This window comes from Lepisosteus oculatus, chromosome 13, assembly GCF_040954835.1.
Source record: "Lepisosteus oculatus isolate fLepOcu1 chromosome 13, fLepOcu1.hap2, whole genome shotgun sequence".
Classification (NCBI taxonomy): domain Eukaryota; kingdom Metazoa; phylum Chordata; class Actinopteri; order Semionotiformes; family Lepisosteidae; genus Lepisosteus; species Lepisosteus oculatus.
In genome coordinates, this window is record NC_090708.1 from 18,992,243 (window position 1) to 19,013,255 (window position 21,013).

Consider the following 21,013-nt stretch of genomic DNA (forward strand, 5'->3'; position numbering starts at 1 on the left):
CTGTATATGCGGTAAATAACCCTTTTAATGAGAAGTCCTCTTAAATATCCAAATCAAACATTTATTAAAATACTTTTATATAAATGATCACTCTTACAAAAACTCGTTTTGCTGTGTCAATATATATATATACAGTATAAGGAGAAGTTAAATCGTTCAGATATTGCAATAACAGCATGTGTTCTGATGTTACAAATCTCATTCTCATGATGCCAGGCTTCAGACACAGTGGATTGTCTCCTGGGTCTTGCCTCCTTCTGATTAGCTCAACCTCTTCTTTATCTGTCTGGCAAGAGCACATTTGGTTGTGCTGCTGGCCTTCTGAGAGCTATACAGAATCAGCACTACGGACCCCAGGCTTGCCCATAGATCTGGTATTGGTGTGCACCTAGAAAAACAAGGAAAAGCATGGCTGTATGTACAATTTGTGTGAAATGCAATCTTTTGTCTGTTTAATAGAATTCTGTGTTAATGGTGGTGTTCTTGGTGTTGGGTTCTTGCATTGTTTTTTTTTTTTAATTCTTCTCAAGCAGCTTGAGAAAGAGCTCTTCAGGAAAATCTTATTCCCTTTGCACAGCTGCCTGTGAAATTTACTCGTATCCGCTCTAATGCAATGTTTTAGCAGTTCTCCAATTCAAAACATGAAAATGAATGTACTTTATGTAGAACGTGCATTTTTTTGTTGTTTTTCCTAATCAAAAAAATTGAATTTTATATTCATGGTTTAGGACCAGAGAGGAGGATTATTCCGAAAACTACCTTCTTTTTAATTTTTAAAAGGATAATGGATTAATGCATCCCTCTTGCCTCTTGGTTGACCAAATAGAATCCATGTTCTACACACGTGTGTGTTCCAGTGCTTTTCAGTCATGTTTCCTGGAACTAATCCTGCTTCTTTGTGTCTGTATGTTGTGACTGTCCCTGTCAGTCTGTCTGTCTGCACTGCTAGCTCAGCTGAGCACACTGCAGTTTGGTCTCCCAGCTCTGTAGCTTGATTCTCTCCTGATCCATCCTCACTGGATCAGGCTTCTGTCTCTGAGCCTGGGAAACCAAGACACCAGCCAGGAGAGACAACACGCCGAGACACACAGTCAGGTCTGTCTTGTCATTGCTGGGCAGCCTCGATCTTGGTGGGCTGCTGTGTTGCACAATTTTATAGGTCTCTTTAAATCACAACCTCTATAAAATCTGGAAGCGAAACTGAACATGTTCAATTTTAGCAAATAATTATTAAGACCTCTAGCAGAATATAACACACACATACAGGTATATGCCCTGTTTGCTCCAGGGCTGTAAACCACCATTTAGTGTCTTAAACAGCCAAAGGCTTCTGAATTCATAGAAATGGCCAACCTTGATAACCTAAATTAGAATTACACAACACATACACACATATATATACAAACTCAAATAAAAGTACCTTTGTAGTCTGTCTGCATGGTGTGGGAACACTCTTTTTAGTCCTCCCCTGGGAACACTGATCACTAGACAATGATTCCCCCCTGTCCAGTTCCCTCTGCAGACTCTCAAACTTTGACTGGAACCAGCAGTGAGCCTCCTCCAGGTTGTCAGAAATCTGAGACCAGAGACAGAGATGGGAGCAGAGAGCAGGTAAAAATGTAAGAGACAGGAAAGGCTTGTGAGAGTCTGTAATCAACAGGTGTAAGGGAGAAAGAAAACAGAGAAGTTTAGACATGAAAAGAGCAAAAGAGCAGGAAAGAAGATGAAAGGTAGAGAATAAAGGGAAAGCAAACAGAGATGGAGAACAGTAAAGAGAAAAGCAAGGTAGGAGAGAGTCACACACTTAGCAGAAGGGATGTCTCACTTGCTGTGACTCCAGGCTGGCATCCTTCAGTCTTTGCTCTGCTGTCTCCCTGGCCTGCTTCAGCTGCCTCACTCTCTGCTCCAGCCTCTGCAACACAGGGCCAGGCATCTCTCACTTACACACACAATAATTAGATAAAAACATTCACACAGGAACAGGTGCAAAGCATGACAGAGAATAGAACACACAGCACAAAACACAGAAGGAAGAAATGAACCACTACAGAATTGCCCTTACAGAATGTCACATATTCAACCACTACCCAGACTCGGGGCAAAAGTCAAAGTAAAAAGGTAAAGGAGGATGTCTGGAGATGGGACTTAAGAACAAACGTGGGAAGAATAAAGCTTGAATTCAGAATAATCCAAAGTATCTTCTGTACAAAAATGATAATGAAATCAGTGACAGCAAGGTTAGACTGGCCATTTTTAAATATGAAGTATCTTGCAAAACTTAGACCTGAGAAACAACCAGTTTATAGTCAACACAAATTGTTGACTAACTGTTTACTTCTGCAGTGCTCCACAACTCAGCACCTGAACCAGCTGCTGGATGCTGGAATGAGAACAGTGATCCCCCCACTCTCACCATAGCGTTCTGACAGGGCCTGCAACTGAGCTTGCCCAGCTTCTCTCACCTCGCAGCGATCCTCCAGCTTCTGCCGCAGCTCCTGCTCTCTCTCCAGCTCCTCCCCCAAGCGCACTGCCTCCTGCTGGCCGGAGGACAGACACTGCAGCTCCTGCTGGAGCGAGGCCGTCTCTGTCCAGAACTGTTGAACCAACTGACCCTGAGACAGAGAGGTGGGGAGAAGGAGTCAGGGAGAATGACGGGGGTGGGGCGATGAGTAGTGACACAAGGGGGAAAGAGTGAGTATTAGACGGAGTGGTAGGTGATGGGAGGGAAAGTGTGTAAAGGCAGCAGAAGAGGAGAAAGAATGGCTCCTTAAAAGACCATTGTTGAGGTGAGAGAAGCAGAAAACAAAAAGCAAGAAAAAGAGGAAAGGAGAAGAAGGGTGGCAACCTGCTCATAATTTTTCTTTTGGTACTCCTCCTTCATGCTCTGCAGTTCTCTCAGCTCGCTTTCCATTTCCTGTGGAGTACAGAATGACAGGGAGACACTGAGCACAGAGAGCAGGACAGTGTGCACCAGTGTTGAGTGGATATGAGACACTGCAGGGTGAGAGTGTGTTCAGTGAGTCAGGGACAAGTTGTGTGAGAAAAACAGTCATCATGTAGTGAGTCTACCTTCACTCTCTGTGTGCTGTTGGCTTGGCTCTCCATGTGCTTCTTCAGCTGTGCCCTCTGACCTTTGATCTTGGCCTTCTGATTTGCCACCACTTTCTCCAACTCATTCACCTTCTCTCTCAGCTCCCGATTGGCAAGGGACAGATCTGCTGACCAGGAAGATGCCTCTTCTAGAGCCTTCTTCAGCTGGGGGCAGTGGAGTAGAACAGTGAGTGGAGTGGAAAAGTCATGCCTTCAGCATACACATTCAGTTAGACCTTCATCACTAGGACTAAAGCAGGGCTGTCCTACACTGTAGAGCATATCCCATGTTCTCAGGACCAACTTAATCAACTTTGTGAGCTGATCCAAACCGAAATAATACAAGTTACAGTATATCGACACACAACCCAAATACTAATGAGAGCTTTTGGATTCTCTTTTGAATTCTTAACAGAAACACAATTTTACCTCCAAAAAAAAAAACATTTTGTACATAATTCAATACAGACCCTAAGACATGATCCAAGTTGCATATAATTCTTTCATTCCCAGAACCCCACGAGCAGGTTCTGATCAGGTTATGGATTCTTGTGCCTGTGCAGGCCCATGAAAACGTCTATCCTGCTCCTCACTAACTAGAGTTTGAGAATGGGAATGAGTGTTGGTGTAAAAGGGAAAAGAGGCAAAGAGTGTCCATATCTCAAGCCAGGTTGTGGTACCTCAGCAGCATCTTTCTGCCCAGCCCTCCTGCCCGCCTCTCTCTCCTTCTTCAGTTGCTGTTTCAGAGAGTCCACACTGTCTGTGAGCCGACACACCTCCTCACGGCACTGTCTCAACTCCTCCTCCCTGCACAGCGAAAACAGCGTGACACAACCATACACACAGACAGTCACACACACACACATATGCACATATCATCACCTCTTTGTGAGCAGATCTTGATGTTGTGTCTCTGTGCTCTTCAGCTGTTCCAAGGCTCGGCTCAGCTTGTCCTGCAAGGTGCTCTTGACCTGCAGAGCCTGTTCCAAACTCTGTGCGAGCTTCTTGTTGTCCCCTCTGGCCACCTCCAGAGCCTTACACAGTGGTTCTACCTGGAAACAGAACCATTACCCTCCACCAAATTTAGAGGCTAACCTATACAATATCATTCTCTTAAAGTAACAATAAATGAGCTCAAATATACTTGTAAATCCAGAAAATACTAAGTTTGCTAAAGTGCATATTAATACAAAACACTCCTGATTTTTTTTTATAGAAGAGCAATGCCTTAAATTCTAGTTTGAATTTACAGTATCTGTAGCATCACAATCATACAGACAGATCAACTGTGATGGGTAACAGAACAACTGAAAGCAATCACCCCTCCATATTCACCACTGAAATCAGTGTCCTGCTGACTCTGAGCTGTAACCCCTGACCTCAATATTGTACCTATGACCTCTGACCTTGGTGCCATGCTGCTGTGCCTTTGCTGTGGCCAGTCTACCCTGGAGACGCTCCACTTCCTCCTGAAGCCACTGGAGCTCCTGCTGTCCCTGTACCCTGCAATACAGACCAATAAAACGTACAAAATATACAGCTAATGCTAATGTACAGAGTCCCCCGATTTTCTGTATTATTATATATATCTGCTTTTCAAGTATTTCATGAAGTTGTAGCTGTTTTTTCACTTACGTTCTTTATTACTTTATACTTTTCTTAACAATAAAGGAAGAAAAACCATAAGCTTGAAAATTGTAGCTAATGATATTTGACAAAATCATGATTTAGAGATTTGCAACTACTGACAGTACTTGACACAGTCTGTTACACCAGATCACAAGCCACACAACCTCTCTGTGTGTGGTCACTGTCCGTGTCGGTTTCCCCCTGGCTGGGAGTTTGATGTGCGTGTCAGTGCGTCTGTCTGTGTCCGACAGTGTGCAGCTCTGTGTCCGGTACCTCTCCGCCCGCAGTGCCGTGAGTTCTGCATCGCGACTGCCCAGCTCGGTCTGCAGCGTCTCGGCACTCTGCTGCAGCCGGGCGTGGGAGGCCAGCATGTTCTCCAGGGTCTCTGCCACCCTGCCCCCATCCTGCCGGCACGCCCCCAGCTGCCTCTCCAGCAGCCCCACCTAGAGCACGACACGGCACTGTCCGTCACCGCTGAAGGCCTGGCAGAGCTTCGCCCGAGTCACAGCGGGAGCAAGCTCTGCAGAGTAACGACTCACGAGCCAATCCGAAGCAGTGTTGCACAACGCCAGCCCTCGAGACACTCTGCGCCTTCTGCGCCGAGTTGTAACTAAGCTACAAGCTATGGATAATTCATAATTAGATGCTTTCTACACGGAATCCTTAGTTGCAGAAACAAACGGTTTTTCAGCCCTGGTTCTCAAGTCACCCCGTGTTTCTTGCCTTTCTTACTCATTAAAGGTTTGCTGAACCCTTCACTTGAATTGATTGTTGCATTGGGCACATGTATCATGTTGCCTCCCTTTTCAAAAGTGAGCAGATAGGTTTGTTGATGGTTTTTCATTTTTCCTCGAGATACAATTCTGAGCCCTAGTCAGGTGATTTCTTACACACCTGGTGAAGATTACTCAGTGTTTCATTTAAGTTAAAATTGTCAGAACGATTAAGAATTTAAAAAATAGCTATTCACTGGCTGAGTAATGAAAATCGATATAAATAAATCTTTATTAAAAAGATCGTACTCCCTTTGCACAGCAGGTAACCACTTACAAATATTATAAGCCGAAGGGTCATGTAAACATTGTACCAGTGAAGCAGAAGAACTAATATATTTAATATTACTCATCATATCTTCAGTCAATGCACAACTAGCCAAAATTATAAAGTACCCAAGGCTGGCTTATACAGAAGCCTGCAACTCCTAATCCTCCAAGTAAATTAAGCTAGCTTGCAAAAGGAATTTAGTTTCCTCACAATATCAATAAAACATCAGCTAACAACATTTCCACTATTGTTGTTTGCAGCACATGAAATGATATTGTATGAATGTTCTTTTAAACTCCAGTCATAATATTTCTTCTGTAACCCCAACACTACCTTGCCCTCAGCCACTCTCCTGCTCCCCTCCCAACTCACCCTGTTCCTGTGCTGCTCCTCCAGCTCCTCCAGCTGTCCCCGCAGTGCCTGGGCATCTTGCAAAGCCTCGTCCCGCACAGAGATTGCCAGGGCAAAATCGGACTCCTTCCTCTCCAGAGCTGCATGAGCCTGCACAGCACACAGATTGAATAACACCAGAAAGGTCACAAACAAGGCAAGATCACCAAGAGAGAGAATGCTGTAGAGAAAAGAGCTTCTGAGACTCCTCCCACAGATATGCACTAATATACAGGCACGCATACAAAAAACTGAACCTGAGGAACATACTATCACACACAGGCTGTACACACACCATACCCTCCACTCATAAAGAATTGTGTTCTTCCTTCACACTTTAATCCTTTTTCTCTTTGGTAGACGTTTATCTTGATCTCAACTGCCCATAAATCTTTGTTGCAAAGCTCTCCTGGCACATCTTCATACTTCCAAGCAAATTCTGAAGCATGGTGGAGGTAATATAGTCTAGGCATGCATGATCGCTTCTTGAACTGGCTCACCTTTCTTTCTTTTTTTTTTTATTGATCACGTACAACTACTAGTGACTGTTGCAGCAGAATGAACTGAAGAAATTGCTGCTTCACTGATTGGGTGGTGCTTCACCATGCAGTATTACAAGGACCCAAAACATAGAGCCAAGGAGGAAAACATTGGGGAAAAAAGCAGAAAACCTAAGACTTGAAAAGGTATCATCCAGGTTTAAATCCCATTGAACATGCCTGTTGTTGTAGCAAACATGGCAAAGCATCTCAAAGGATTAGGCAAAGAGGCTGGTGAGCTTAATGGCTCACAGACTTCATGTAGTTAAGCTCACACATGCAAATAGCATGATTATAAACATTTCTGACTGTCCTTATATAGCAATGGACTGATGGACTGCAGCTGATGGACTACATGAGAGACACATTGTGACACAGTTTAATGATGCAATCAGTGACAACCCTGACTGGGGTCACATAAAAGTCTTCGTATTAGTGCTAAAAAAAAACAAAGGCAGGTCTAACTATTGATTCAAAAATATATTGGGCTGTTCTAAGTCAATATATTTAGAGTACATAGAGGTGAAATGTTAAATCAAGTACGGGTTAAGTCAGACTAATCAAAAGTGTCACAGGTATTCTGCAAACTTCTCCAATATAACAGCTCCTACTAAAAAAATCCTTATTTGATGAATCTAGTCTACCTATGCACTGATAACCTCCATGGAAAAAATATCCAGATGGCAGATCTTGAGGGATTATTCCAAGAGGGAAAAGTTGCTCTTAAAATGATACTACACTCTTTCTATTCAGGATACTTATAACAAGGATAATACTGATGCTATTTTCTATTCATACCTGAAATGGTCTAAATGTCTAATTGCACTTGAATTGCCAGTGACAAAAAACCAACAATGCCATCAAAACGTTTTGTCAATTGCTTCTTAGTGTGGTTTCTTAAATATGTTTCTCTGAAAGCTGTGAGTTATACCAAACAGCCAACAGTTTGCAACAAGACTGTTTGCATTTGTAATATGCAGGAATTAAATAAACAACGGGCTCAAGTCTTTATTTTGTTTCAACTTCCTCAAGCACCTCAACATAAGACTCAGAGATGAGAATGAAAGTGAAAATGAAAATTCTCAATTATTTCAAATGTGCAACTTCAAAAAGCTTCTAAACCAGTCCAGAAGAACTGCAGATAGGTCCATTCATGCTTTAAAACATCTAGAAAGGTATGTTACACATTGTCAAGTGCTGCAGTGAGATCTAAGAGAACAGATACAGCATTTGAATCTACACTCAAGAGCTGCTCCACCTCCCTGCTACAATGTAGACTTCTTAAAGACATTATTATCACAGCAGAACTTTAGTACCTGAGTGAGCTGGGCCTCTAGCCTCTGATAGCTGATCTTCAAGGAGTTCAGCTCATTGGTGACCTGCCAGAGATAAACAATACCTAGATATCAAAGTGGTCTTACAGCACTTCCATATCCTTCACACCAGCACTTCTTTGGTATGCTTCCTGTTTTTTACTGAAAGCTGTAAACTTTCACATAATCTGTCAAGTTCATAAAAAACAATCATGATTGCATGATGTTAATTTTAGAGAAAGTGCGCATCACTGTGAATTACTGTTAAATGCATGTAAATGCATACAGAGAGGAACACCAAAGGCGGATGTTCTGCTTGGACCTGTTGACTTGAGAACAAATACATGCATAATCTACATTGGTCAACACAGGACAGATGACAGTTTTCCAGGCATGAACTGGATGTGGTGTACATGCATTACCAGTAAGGTGCAGTATTAGGATTCAATTCTCCTGTTGACAGCAATAGGAAATTCTAAATATATCATTAAGTAGATTTCTGATTCACACAATGTATGCACAGTGATCACACAATCTTTAACAGTTAATGCAAACAGCAGTAATGGTTCATGGAAGAACTACAGTAAAAAAAAACAGTGGTCACTGATGCCTGGTCAGCTGCAATGGAATAGGGATAACACTGTGAATCCAGTCATCATGGCCCAGGTGCTGTACCACAATATGATAATGCCCCCCCTCACACTGCACATATTAGTGCAATAAAAGATTAGATTCCTTCCATAGCTGGTTAATTCACTAGATCAATCTTGGATAAATAATGTGTGGGGCGAGCCACAGACCACCGTCTTCACAGCCTAGTGAGCCCACCACAGAGTCTTCCAGACCTGCACAGGGAACTGACCATCATTTGGAAAACCATTTCAAGAGATACAAATGGTTTCCAGTCATCAATTATAATGTTGGCCACATCACAACATATTAACCTTGAAATGAAAAGGCTAAATGTATACAAATTTGACATTGTGAACACCAGAATGCAGAACTTGAAGAATTGGCCAATGGAGGAGTATACAATATTATTATTTTATTTGTTTTAGATTAGCTGACACTTTTAATCAAAGCAACTCATATCTGTGTCTATGTACAAGGCCTTGCATTTTACTGGACCCATCAGATTGAAGGACCTTGCTCATAGGTACAAGACCAGTGGCCCACCTGGAATGTGAACCAGCAACTTTTTAGTTCTTGAGACCGGAGCCACTTTGCCACTTTCACTGCTTCAGGAAGGTTTCATCCATCATCAGTTTATCTTATACTTTTACAGTCTTCCAATTTACCATTCCACAGAAGCTCTTCTTTGGGGCATTAGATAATCTGAATAAATACTTGGCTACTGTGTTAATTGATTTTGCTTGAATTAATGATCTGCGTTCGGCTATTCATTCATTTAACCTAATGTATTATTACACCACAATGAGGAGCAATATATACTTCCTCAAAAAATGTTACCATATTTCATTTAGGTAATGATTATAACTAGAAGTCACTAAACTGAGTCCTTTACTGTAACTAGTTACATGTTGTTGATAATTTCCAGCACCGTGAGCAGTAATATACTTTGTTATCCCTGGCATTTTTAAATTACAGAGGAATATATGTACAGACATGTGCAACTGGTCATCAGCATCTGAGTGTACTTGCTGGAAGTTATTCAAATGACAATATAGCATTGTGTAAATGTGTCTCAAGCACTGCACCTGACTGTACTTGTTCTCCAGCGCAGTGCACAGCTTGCGTTGATGGGCACAGTCTGCCTTGGCATTCCCCACTGCTAGCAGTTCTTCCTGCAGTTGCTCCACCCTGGCCTGGTACACAGAACAGTATAAGCTGGCTATTAGAAGCCTGGAACAGGGACAGAGTTCTCTCAGAGCAGGCATGCTTGATTCTGATACACCCAAAAGTCGAGAGCTTTTACTCGAGAGCTATTAACAAATGGTGGATGGTACAGAGGTATTCCTGTCAACAGTTCCTATGAACATGTGCATCAATAAAAATAAAGAATCTTTAAATAAAAGTTGTGAATCAGTTAAACACCGGCTTCCAGGACAGATCAGTGTGTTTACTGAGCATTACATGAGCACCATTTCTTGTAATTCTAATTGACTGTGTCAGTACGCTCCTTACCTGCAGCTTGCCCTTGTCATAGGCCAACTTGTTCTTGCTGTCCGTCAGTTCGGCCAGCATCTGCTCCACCTGCTGCTGAGCATGCTGAGAGAAGACAAAATGAAGGGAGAGTGAGGCTCCAGCTAAACTCCGAGACCCATCTCCTGTTCCTTATTCATTACATACAGAATGCTATCCCCGTATAAAACATATTGCCAGGCTAATCCATTATCCAGAGACTATATAAGAAGGCTGTGGTTGAATCCTATTGGTTGAAAAGCAATATATAAATGTAAGCAATTGTTATTCTGTTATTCTTTGAGGTTCAGGAGACTCCCAAACAACACAGATGACAGAAGGCCAGAGCACAGTACTGCTTTAGTTTGAGACACACAAGCTATACCTAGAAAAGAATGAAACCACTATACTGAGTCCCAGGAACAGAGAGGGTAGTAGGAGTACTACCAGATAGGTCTGTGGTGCTCTGTTTTATTTGCTTTACCTCCAGCGTCTGATTTCTCACCTGCTGGTGTTCCATGGCCACCAGCCTTCCCATGAGGCTCTGGTTCTCCTCTTCCTGTTTCTGCAAGGCAGAGCTTAGAGACCCCACCTCAAGCTGTCCAAGCACAGCCCAGGTCACAGAGTGTCAGTCAGCTTTTCTGTATCTACATGCTAGTTTTTAATCACGATGACTCCTTCTGCATTTAGAATTATTCAAGTTTGTAAAGTGTAAAGGGCTAAAGGGCTCGACCAAACAACAACGGATAAAAAAATACTGTTTTTCATCAAGTGTCAAAGCAGACCCCCTAGATTAGAGCATTTCAGATAGGTTTTTCAGATTACTTTTGCACGTGTTGCTGTTATTGGGTTTTGTGTGAGTAATGTGCAGAGCAGTCCTGGGACTCTGCAGGGCGCTGTCGGGGAGAAAGAGCTGGAGTGTGTAGGATGAAGGTGTGTGGGGGCACAAGGAAGGATGGTACCTTGGTCTCCGTCAGCTCCGTCTCCAAAGAGGCCTTCTCCTCCTCCAGCCTCCTCATGGCACTCTGCAGCTGTCACAGACACACCGCAACATCACACCGCAGCAAGCAGCAGGGCTCCAGGCTCTAGGTCTATCAATCCGTCTGAATGCTCAGTTACTTCACTGAATAAATAACTTTGTCTTAGTCAGAATTAAAATCATTCTTAGCACTGGCTGTAGAAATTATATCTGAAGGGATGCAGCTCTCCAGGACAGGGGATGCAGACTGCTACATGAGTCTAACAACTTCAAGCAAGTAACATTTAATGTAAAAGGTGAAAGGAACGAGTAAAGGTTTATTCCATGCTGAAAAGAGAAGAAAAGAAACACAACCTTTCAGCTGTGGAGCCTTCTTCGGCTGTGGCCTTTACACCCGAAGAAGGCTCCAGAGCCGAAACATTGTTTCTTTTCAGCATGGAATAGACCTTTACTTGTTCCTTTGCAGCCTATGCATGCTGACACAGCCACCTACTTGTAAAAAGTGAAATACACCCTACTACAGTAGAACAATAAACAGTACTAAAAGAATTGTGAACAATATACACACTACATCTATTTTAAAGTGAGCTCAGTATATCCTGCAGGCAGGTCATAGGAATGCTCAATTCACCCCCTCCCAACTTACCTCAGTCTGTACACTGTTCCTCTCTTTCCTGGCTGCGTCTCTTTCCTGAATGGTTGTGCCCAGCTCCCCCCGCAGCCTTTCAACGGTACAATCCAGCAGCTCCTTCTGAGTGACAGCTGTCTCCTGGGCGACAGTGGAACTCTGCTGGAGCTTGGCATGCTCTGCGCGCAGAGCCTCGCTGTGGGACAGGGCATTCGAGGCTCAAAGGCACTGGCAGGACACAGAAGGACCCCAGAGACATTCTCCAGGGAAGCGCTCATTGATGCTGCCCTTTAGAAAGCACTGCCTCAGCAGAGCCTGTATTTTTACTAAACCTCAACACATCCTGTAATCCCGCACACTTCCTCATGCTTTTAAAAACAAATGTTCCTTGTGCGTTAAGAAATAATAAAACAAGCCTTTTTATTTGACTATTTTGAATATTTCAAAGATAACTAAATAAAATTATATTTATTTTTTAAAATTTTCATCACATCTAAATGTTATTGCTAGCAATCAAAATTAAATAGCTTGCCTATGCTATTGTACATGTTAACAAGCAGAAACAATATATTAAAAGTAGATATTACGCTGAACAGAGAACTTTCTTATGTTTAAACATAATGTGGCCAAACCAGCTTCTGTTTTGCTAGGCAATTCCAAACATGCTTCATGAACACAGAACACTTCTTCGGTTTCTGTGCATGTTTAGTACTTTCTCTAGCAGTATAAACCATTTTAAATAAGCGATTAGTATTAAAGAACGGCCACAGAGCCATACACACATCATACTTGATGCGACATTTGCCAGAGTATAAACTGACCAACAGAGAAGAGTTCATGCTTTGTTCTCTATACAGTACTGTATGTACCGATTGCCAGATTCATTCCAATTAAGCAGTCAAATCAAAATCACTTTTCTAAGTGACTTAAATAAGTAAATAAGGAAAACAAAAATAACAAAGAATTCCTTTCTTTTCTAACAAATAAAATATGTTTCTTGCCCACAATCCAAACATGTACTCACAATTGTGGCCACAATGTTCTGATAAGGCAAAAAGTATTGTACTGTCATGCTAGATCATGAGTTTATACGTAAAGTTTTAAAATATCAAAAGTCCTCTTGCAGCCAAAACTGAAAATTCCACTCTGCTTATTTTCTTAAACCCAACACTGTCAACGAAAGGTGTGCTGAGAGATAGTAGCGTGAATCTTGCTAATTTGATTTTGTTATTGCTGTCTGGAGTGAGTCTCTAAAAGTCTTTGCACGGACAGACACAGCATATACAGCTATATTGTTCTATGGACAGACTTTAGAGACTGTTTTGTGAGATCAGAGCCACCATTCGGAAACAAAGCGGTTTATTTCCCAGACTCAGGAGGGCCGAGCGACAGAGCTGGACTCACAGCTCTTTCTGTAGCCGCAGCCTGTCAGAGAGCGCCGCCTGCAGCTCGCCCTGGATGTTTCGTCGGGCCGCATCCAGCAGTAAGTCCTGCTCCTGCAGCTTCTGGGCCATACGCTCCTTCTCCACCTTGTGGACACCAAGGGAAACGCACGTCAGCAATAAGAGCACTAAAAGGGCGTCGTGCAGCACTGGTGACGCAGAAGAGTATTCATTAGAAACTATCACAGGATGCTGTGGGACAATGAGGAATGCTGAGTTCGAAGTTCCAATCTGCGTGCGTGCTCTCATGGGATCAGACCCCGCGTGCCAGAGGGCAGATGGCTGACCTGCAAACTGGCCTGATGCTCAGTGATGAGCCGGGCGTTCTCTACTGTGAGCGAGCGCAGGGCTGCACCGAGTTCTGCACACTGGCACTCCAGCTGCTCATTCAGAGACTGAGGAGAGAGGAAGGGCAAAAAGATACAGAACAGAGAGAGATGGGAGACGGCAGATTAAAACCAAACCAAATCCTGTGAGGAAAACATATATACTACAATACAACAAAGACCACAAAGGGATAAGATCAAAGATAAGATCACTTTATTGGACATATACAACTTTTTTCCATGAGACACACAGACAGGGAGAGAAGCTTGGGGTCAGAGCGCAGGGTCAGCCATTTATACGTGCCCCTGGAGCAGTTGGGGTTCAGGCCCTTGCTCAGGGGCCCAGCAGAGCAGGATTCCTGTGCCGGCTGTGGGATATGAACCAGCACCCTTCCAGCCACAGGTGCAAATCCTTAGCCACAGTGCCACCGCTCTGCCCCTTTTTTTTGATAAGAGGACTTTTTTTTTAAAAAAAAGCAAAGGACACATAATGCAATGTAAAACTGTACAATGGAAGGCAGTAAACACATATATAATATACAGTATATTTAAATAAGCAAAGCAAAGCACTTTAACAGTACAGTTCTCTACATAATCATATAGATTTGTATTAAAGTATACTGTAGGTCAGCACTAGAAGAATATAGCAGTACCTATATACTGCACAGGAAAGCAGTGTTGTTCTCCACACTACAGTGTGATACAGTAATGTGATCAAAGTGGAATAAAGCACATTAAGATACAGTGCACTGCAGTCAGTATAGACCCGTCCTGACCTGCACTCTGTTTGCGGCACTCCTCAGACTGCTTCTCTCCTGCTGAAGGTGACTGTTCTCCTCCTGCTGTTTCTGCAGAGCCAGGCGGGTACTCTGGACAACAAGTATATACAGTATATACACACACACGTATATGGAGACAGACATACGCAAACACATGCAGGCAGGCAAAAGGTAACTTGCATGACAGCGGACTGGGCAAGGTCAAGATTTATATTCCTATTTTATGTCAATACAACCAACATGTTTTTTTAAACAAAAAAGTACTTGCGCAGCACTTGGTCTGAGTGTACTTACTTTGAGGTCTTCGGTCATTTCTGTAACAAGTAATTCTTTGGCAGCTGAAATAAAAAAAGACATATGTATATAAATATTTATTTTCCATCTCTGAGCCTGAATGAGGATATGGCAGATCATGTCAGAAGAGATCTATTAGTAGCAAAACATCCAAAGGCTTTATGATAGAAATAATCTTCTGCAGCAGTTTTAGTTTGCTTGAGCTGAATGCTCCTTGATAATGTTTAATATCATTTTAGCAATCTCCATCTTAGTTTACTGAAAATACGGTATTTATCACAACTCCACCTTGTGATCTACACTTTACCTAAAACTAGGTAGATATTTGAGCTCAACCTTCAAGAGTTAATCAAGTTTTAGAGTCTTTCAAGTGTTGAATCCAGATAAATAACTTAAGACCAGCCACAGACTACCAGTTTTCACAGACTTTCGTGACAGATTAAGTCTGTCACTGGAAAAGCAAGTTCAACTTAATATATTGTTCATTTAAAAAAAAAAAACATTTTAAAACTTATATGTGAAACAAGTATGTTGGACAAGAAGGTTTTTTCCTGGCCTCCCAGAGTGCTGTGCGTCTGACCTGCCTGATCCCTGAGACTCTGGCACTGTCCCTCCAGCTCCTGAGCTCGGCCTGCTTCCTTCTCCAGCTGCTGCCTGGCTTCCTGCACATCTGTCTGCAGCGCGCGGCAGTCCTGCTGCAGCACCTCCACCTGCAGGCCGGGAGGAAGCAAGAGCATCATGGGCTAGAACAACACATGCCGCTCTGTACACTACCCAACTCCTGTCTCCTTCCCGTCTCTACCTCACTCTTACCTGGGCTCTCTCCACCTCCACCACCTTCTCCATCCCCTGCACCCTCTGCAGCAATGCACCATGAGATTCCTCCATAGCTGTGCGCAGGGACACCTCCCGTGAGAGCTCCTCCTTCAGCTGAGCAAGTAGAGGTATGGCAGAGAGAAAGGAAGACGTGAGAATTGGAGTCACCCATTGAACTGATATGAGAGAAAGAGGATGGAAGATTTTTTTTCCAATCAATGTAAATTATATTGCATATCATCTTGTGTATTCTTTTTATTTATTGTTGTTGTCATCCTGTAAAGCGCTTTGAGAAGCCACCTTTAAAGGCGCTATATAAAATAAAGTTTATTATTATTAATATATCCATAGGTTGGGTGGCAGGGTGGAGCGGTGCTTAGCACTACTGCCTCGCAGCACTGGGACCCCCAGATTTCAATTCCGGACCTGGGGTGCTATCAGTGTGGAGTTTGGATTTCTCCTTGTGTTTGTGTGCGTTTCCTCCAGGTGCTCTGGTTTCCTCCCACAGTTCAAAGACATACCATGAGGTTCATTAGCTTCTGGGAAAGTTTGATCCTGGTGTGAGATAACAGAGAAAGAGCATCTGATACACAACGTACTTCAACACAGGCACTGACAGAGAGAGAGAAAGGGACAGTGAGAGCTCGGGCAGCTCTCCGCAGTGCACGTTCAGCACAAAACAGCGATGCACTCCTACCCTGCACTGCGGCCCTCACCTCCAGCAGTCTCTCGCTCATCTGTGCCTTGATCTCCTTCAGCTCCTCAGCGGCAAGGGCAACATCCATCTAGGCACAGCAGCCGAGCACAGTGAGGAAGAGCAGTGCTACGCCTAAGGCTCGTCACCATCACCATGAGGACAGGATTTATAGTCACAAAGGCCTTCTCAAATTATAATTGCAGGTTTTAGGAAAAAAATCTTAATTTTAATTCTTATAGCTTTTTCACAAGAAACGCAGCAGCATATTTGTCATTGTGCTTAAATACGATGTCAATTTGAGGAAAAAATCAGTCTTAGACACAATCAGGAATTACAATATAGTTATTAATAAATTGTACTACTGAGGCAGAGGAGAATGTAAGGAACTAGTAAATGTAAATTAATTATAAATGACTTATTTCAAGTAAAGACACGAGATTAAGTTACTTATCTTGTTTGAAGTGGTACTTCCTAACATCAGTCGAAAATCCATTTGTGCTACTTTTTTTATGTTCCTTTAACTCCATTTCTATCTGTTCAAATTCATCCCAATATTAAAAAACATAGAAATCCAGTAACTGGTGCTGGAGTGTATTCAAGAATAGAAGCTCTTAAAACCTGAACTGGATCAAACAGCTGCGCAATGGCTGTCTCTTTGTCTTCCCCGTGGACCGCGCCCGTGACTACACGAGAACCCCGCGGAGCTAGCAGCCTGTGCCCATCCGGCACTGCTGGTACCTTGGTGGCCGTGGCAACCTCCAAGGCATCCCCCAGCCTGCGGGCCTCCTCCAGAGTGGCCTCCCGGTCCTGGCGGGCCTGGCGCAGCTGCTCCCTGACCCGCACCAGCTCCCGCCGTGCTGCCCGCCGCTCCTCGGCCTGCTCCTGCTGCAGCGCGGCCAGCTGCTCTGCAAGGTGGGCTGGGAGCCCCACACAGGCCCCAGTCAGGAATGGCAGCTCAGCCCCGTTTAGAGCTGCCCTAGTCTCCTACCAGGTAAAGGACACGTCTACACCACACCACCGCGGCTCTTCGGGCCCACGCTCACCCGGGCTGCGCGTACGTCCCCCTGGACGGGACTGTGGGACTCTGGTCTATCACAGGGATTACTGCAACCCACTTACACAGCTGGGTGGACTGGAGCCACTGGGGTAAAGTGCCTCGGTCCAGGTACAACAGCGGTGTCTGCAGTGAGGACCCACAACCGGTCAGTCGTGAGACCGAAGGTTCACCCACTATGCTGTGCCACCCCAAATCCCTACTAAGTGGAAAATCAAAACATTATTGTATCCCATCTGGATTACACACCAATATTTCCTCAAATAACATTAAAAAATACACTGGTGATACATTCTATAATACTGAGTTAACATAACTGGAAAGATTATAAATTGAAATGCTAGATTCATTCCACTTTCATCAAATGCGCCCTCTACAAGTGTACAAGTGTCCCCGCCCAGCTGCGTAATGCAGACAGTTGCGATAATGAATCAGCGGCACACGTCCATTATCAGGCCCGCATACAGTCAGGTCCATCCCCACACAAAACCCAGGCACAGAGAGCATGTTTAAAAGGACTGGGAAGAGATGCAATACGCTACTGAGGGGGTTAGACTCAAACTATCAACGTTCTGTGTAAAGTGATTAGGTTTAATCAGGTCTCCTAAAAGTACAACATGACACTGAAGACCAGACCCTACTGTGATCTCAAAAGATCTTGTAATATGTTCTTTATATGCCTGGGCCTACATGTCTAACTGTAGGCCCAATGCCACATTGTGACATTCTCTTACTTGCTTCTACACCTTTTACTCAGGGAAGGGCACAAGCAGCATAAATACACTAGATGAGATCCTTGGATTAATTAGCTACTAGCAGCCAAATGATCTGAAAGGGTCAAAAGATCTCCTCTGCTCTGCCAACTTTTTTTACTTTATACAGTATATGTAAATAAGCTCAGTCAGTACAATGATTTCTAGTTAGACGGTCAACCATAAACAACTATCATCAAAACTGTACACTGTGAAGCAATCAAATGTGGTACACATATAAATCAATCTAACATGTACAGTGGCCATCAGATATATTCACTCCACCTTGGGACTTCTTCCAATTGTAGTTTGTTCCAATACGGAGTCATAATGTTGTTTAATTGGGATTTTTTTGCCAGCAATCAACACAGCGCACTCTATAATGTCCAAAGTGAAAACAAAAATCTACAGATCCTCCGACGTTAATTATAAATATAAAACAGAAAATAGCAGATTGCATGAGCATTGTCCTCCTTTGCTATGACACACCCGATAGGCCCTGGTTTAACCAATGCCTTGAAGAGTCATATAATTAGTTGAATGGAGCCCACCCTTGTGCAATTCGGGTGTTTCACAAGAGTTCAGGTTAAATACCTGTCTCTGGGAGGCCTTGGTCAGCACGTCTGTACTTGGTGCTAGAGAACTGCTGGTGTAAATGGCTGAAGTGCTGCCACTGAGCCCCGAAAAGAGACTGGTGTCTAGGCCTGTTGCTCACCGGAGTGCGCGGGGTTGAGCTGGCGGTCGGTCTCCAGCCGGAAGACGGTGAGCTTCAGCGTCTGGAGGAGGCTCTCCATGCGGCACACGCGGCTCACCAGGTCCTCGTAGCTGCGCCACAGCATGGCGCCGCCCCCGCCGAACGCGGCCCGGGCCTGGAGGGGGCTGAGGGGCGGCCGCGGCGGCGGCTCGGAGGGGGCCAGGAGCTGCTCGCGGGGCACCCCCAGGGAGCCCACATCCTTGATCAGGGCCTCCGCCTGGTCCTCTGCAGCCTGCAGACGCTGCTGCAGCACCGAGAGGGCCTCTGGGGCGGTGGCCCCCACCTGCAGGGGTGCGATCACTGCGCGGGACATCCCAGCACTGCCCTGCGGGGAGACAGAGGGACGCTGGGTACGGGACAGCGGGGAACGAGGTCCCCCGCAGTCCCATTTCCTGCAGCCTACAAACAGAACCATTGGTACCTTTGGGTTTACTACACCTCGATTGTTAATTCCAAACTTGCATCTTCATGGAAGATTCCTGTTTCCACAGGCTTCTTGCATCCTAATGCTGGAAAGCTGTCAGCAAATAAGGAGTGGGGATTCATTAATTAATTACACTTCTCGTGTTCACATACCACATGCTTCAAACAAAACCATAAAAAATAATATGTTTAGAGCATAACTCGTGAGATTTCCACCGCATGGCACCTTGATCTATTTCAGTTGAACAAACCGCAAGCTCAGCTTCTAACGCGTTTTGTGCGAAACGCTTTACTTCACTTTGAACAGCCGCAAGAGTTCAAGAATGAAAATCCTGGTCTATTTGGCTGACGTTTGCGTCTGCAGCCACAGAGTGCCTGCAAAAATGCACTTGCATCGTAAATGTAATTTAAGAAAGTATCGCAAATTGATACTGTATATCTGATAGGTTTACAATGAGAGTGATAACAGATTTACAGGAATCTTGCAATGATAATACCGAAGTAAATTAAATAAGGCATAGCTATTGTCCTCGCTGTTAAATCACTATCAAGCCATGGCATTTTATATTTCAGCTGTATTAATTTTATACATCCACGCAAACTTTTGTCCGCCCTTAAAATTCTCACCTTATAAATCTCGGCGCATTTCAAGATTCACTTCCTGAGTGCGCGGTTTCCATGGAGACCGGTCCTCTAGCTTCCTCTCCTCAAACTGACCCGCTTCCAGCGCCGCCAACCAAAGCGCGCCTCCTTGCGCATGTGTCAATTCTCGCAGGTTCACGGAAGTTGTAGTTTTATTTTACATGCAAGCCTCCAAACTACGTGAAATTCGCAGGTTCACGGAAGTTGTAGTTTTATTTTACATGCAAGCCTCCAAACTACGTGAAATTATTTAAACCAGTGACTGCAGCTTCTGAAAAAGTGCACCAATTTTACATTCTGGCCGATGCTGATATTTTCATTCATAGTCATGGTAAAAGATAAGTACAGTGACTTTAGGTGGTAAAATAATAATTGCTTACACTCCACTCAAAGCGCTTTACCGGTAATGGGGACTCCCCTCCATCACCAATGTGTAGCCCCTACCTGGATGATGCGACAGCAGCCATACTGCACCAGAACGCTCACCACACATCAGCTATCGGGGGGGGAGAACAGAGTGATGAAGCCAATGCATAGATGGGGATTATTAGGAGGCCATGATTGGTAAAGGCCAATGGGAAATTTGGCCAGGATGCCAGGGTTACACCCCTACTCTTTTCGAGAGACACTCTGGGATTTTTAATGATCACAGGACCTCAGTTTTAAATCTTATCCAAAAGACAGTGCCTAAATTACAGCATACTGTCACCGTTACGTTACTGGGGCATTAGGACCCACATGGACTGCGGGGTGAGCACCCCCTGCTGGCCCCACTAACACCTCTTCCAGCACCAACCTTAGTTTTTCCCAGGAGGTCTCCCATCCCGGTACTGACAGGCTCACACCTCTTAGCTTCAGTGGGTTACCAGTTGGGAGTTGCAGTGATATGGCTGCTGGCCAAACCACAGGAAATGCACAGAGGATGTTTTCCAGGTTGTTTCTGTAATTCAGAAGTTCAGAAGAAACTAGTTCAGAAGGCACTGGTTTCAAATATGGATGAATATGGATGATCATTCTGTTTGTCTTTCCTGGTATACCCAATAAATTAAAATTACATCCAGCAGCCATATCACCCTGCAACTCCCAACTGGCAGCCCACTGAAGCTAAGCATGTGTGAGCCTGGTCAGTACCTGGCTGGGAGACCTCCTTGGAAAAACTAAGGTTGCTGCTGGAAGAGGTGTTAGTGGGGCCAGCAAGGGGCGCTCACCCCGCAGTCCATGTGGGTCCTAATGCCCCAGTATAGTGAGGGGGACACTATGCTGTAAACAGGTGCCGTCCT

General features: G+C 44.2%; 1 protein-coding gene across 5 annotated transcripts; it reads right to left on the minus strand.

Moving 5' to 3' along the window:
- Positions 1 to 40: 40 nt before the first annotated feature.
- Positions 41 to 19,793, minus strand: ccdc150 (coiled-coil domain containing 150). Of its 5 annotated transcripts, none has more exons than XM_015361750.2 (28): positions 19,719 to 19,793; positions 19,107 to 19,185; positions 18,630 to 18,993; positions 16,847 to 17,025; positions 16,128 to 16,196; positions 15,409 to 15,525; positions 15,176 to 15,305; positions 14,596 to 14,639; positions 14,299 to 14,391; positions 13,484 to 13,591; positions 13,159 to 13,283; positions 11,773 to 11,950; positions 11,110 to 11,178; positions 10,653 to 10,745; positions 10,151 to 10,234; positions 9,724 to 9,831; positions 8,009 to 8,071; positions 6,136 to 6,264; positions 4,993 to 5,162; positions 4,497 to 4,593; positions 3,973 to 4,142; positions 3,771 to 3,897; positions 3,070 to 3,255; positions 2,846 to 2,914; positions 2,463 to 2,612; positions 1,826 to 1,912; positions 1,421 to 1,576; positions 41 to 388 (listed from the first exon to the last, which is right to left on the minus strand). In XM_015361750.2, the coding sequence occupies exons 3-28, from the start codon at positions 18,979 to 18,981 to the stop codon at positions 329 to 331; spliced, it is 3,213 nt and encodes a 1,070-aa protein (XP_015217236.2). In that variant the 5' UTR covers positions 18,982 to 18,993; positions 19,107 to 19,185; positions 19,719 to 19,793; the 3' UTR covers positions 41 to 328. The 5 variants fall into 5 exon arrangements, with proteins under 5 accessions (XP_015217236.2, XP_015217235.2, XP_015217238.2 ...); XM_015361749.2 differs by having other exon boundaries at positions 19,090 to 19,185; XM_015361752.2 differs by lacking the exon at positions 10,653 to 10,745 and having other exon boundaries at positions 19,090 to 19,185.
- Between the last annotated feature and the right edge of the window lie 1,220 nt (positions 19,794 to 21,013).

Bases quoted from the DNA above. Each gene is read 5' to 3' on its own strand.
- ccdc150 (XM_015361750.2), bottom strand. From the start codon at position 18,981: ATGTCCCGCGCAGTGATCGCACCCCTGCAGGTGGGGGCCACCGCCCCA. The intron at 13,284-13,483 runs GTCAGCCATCTG...GGTGTCCACAAG, and splicing joins AGCATCAGGCCAGTTTGCAG to GTGGAGAAGGAGCGTATGGC. The intron at 2,915-3,069 runs GTAGACTCACTA...TGTACTCCACAG, and splicing joins ACAGCACACAGAGAGTGAAG to GAAATGGAAAGCGAGCTGAG.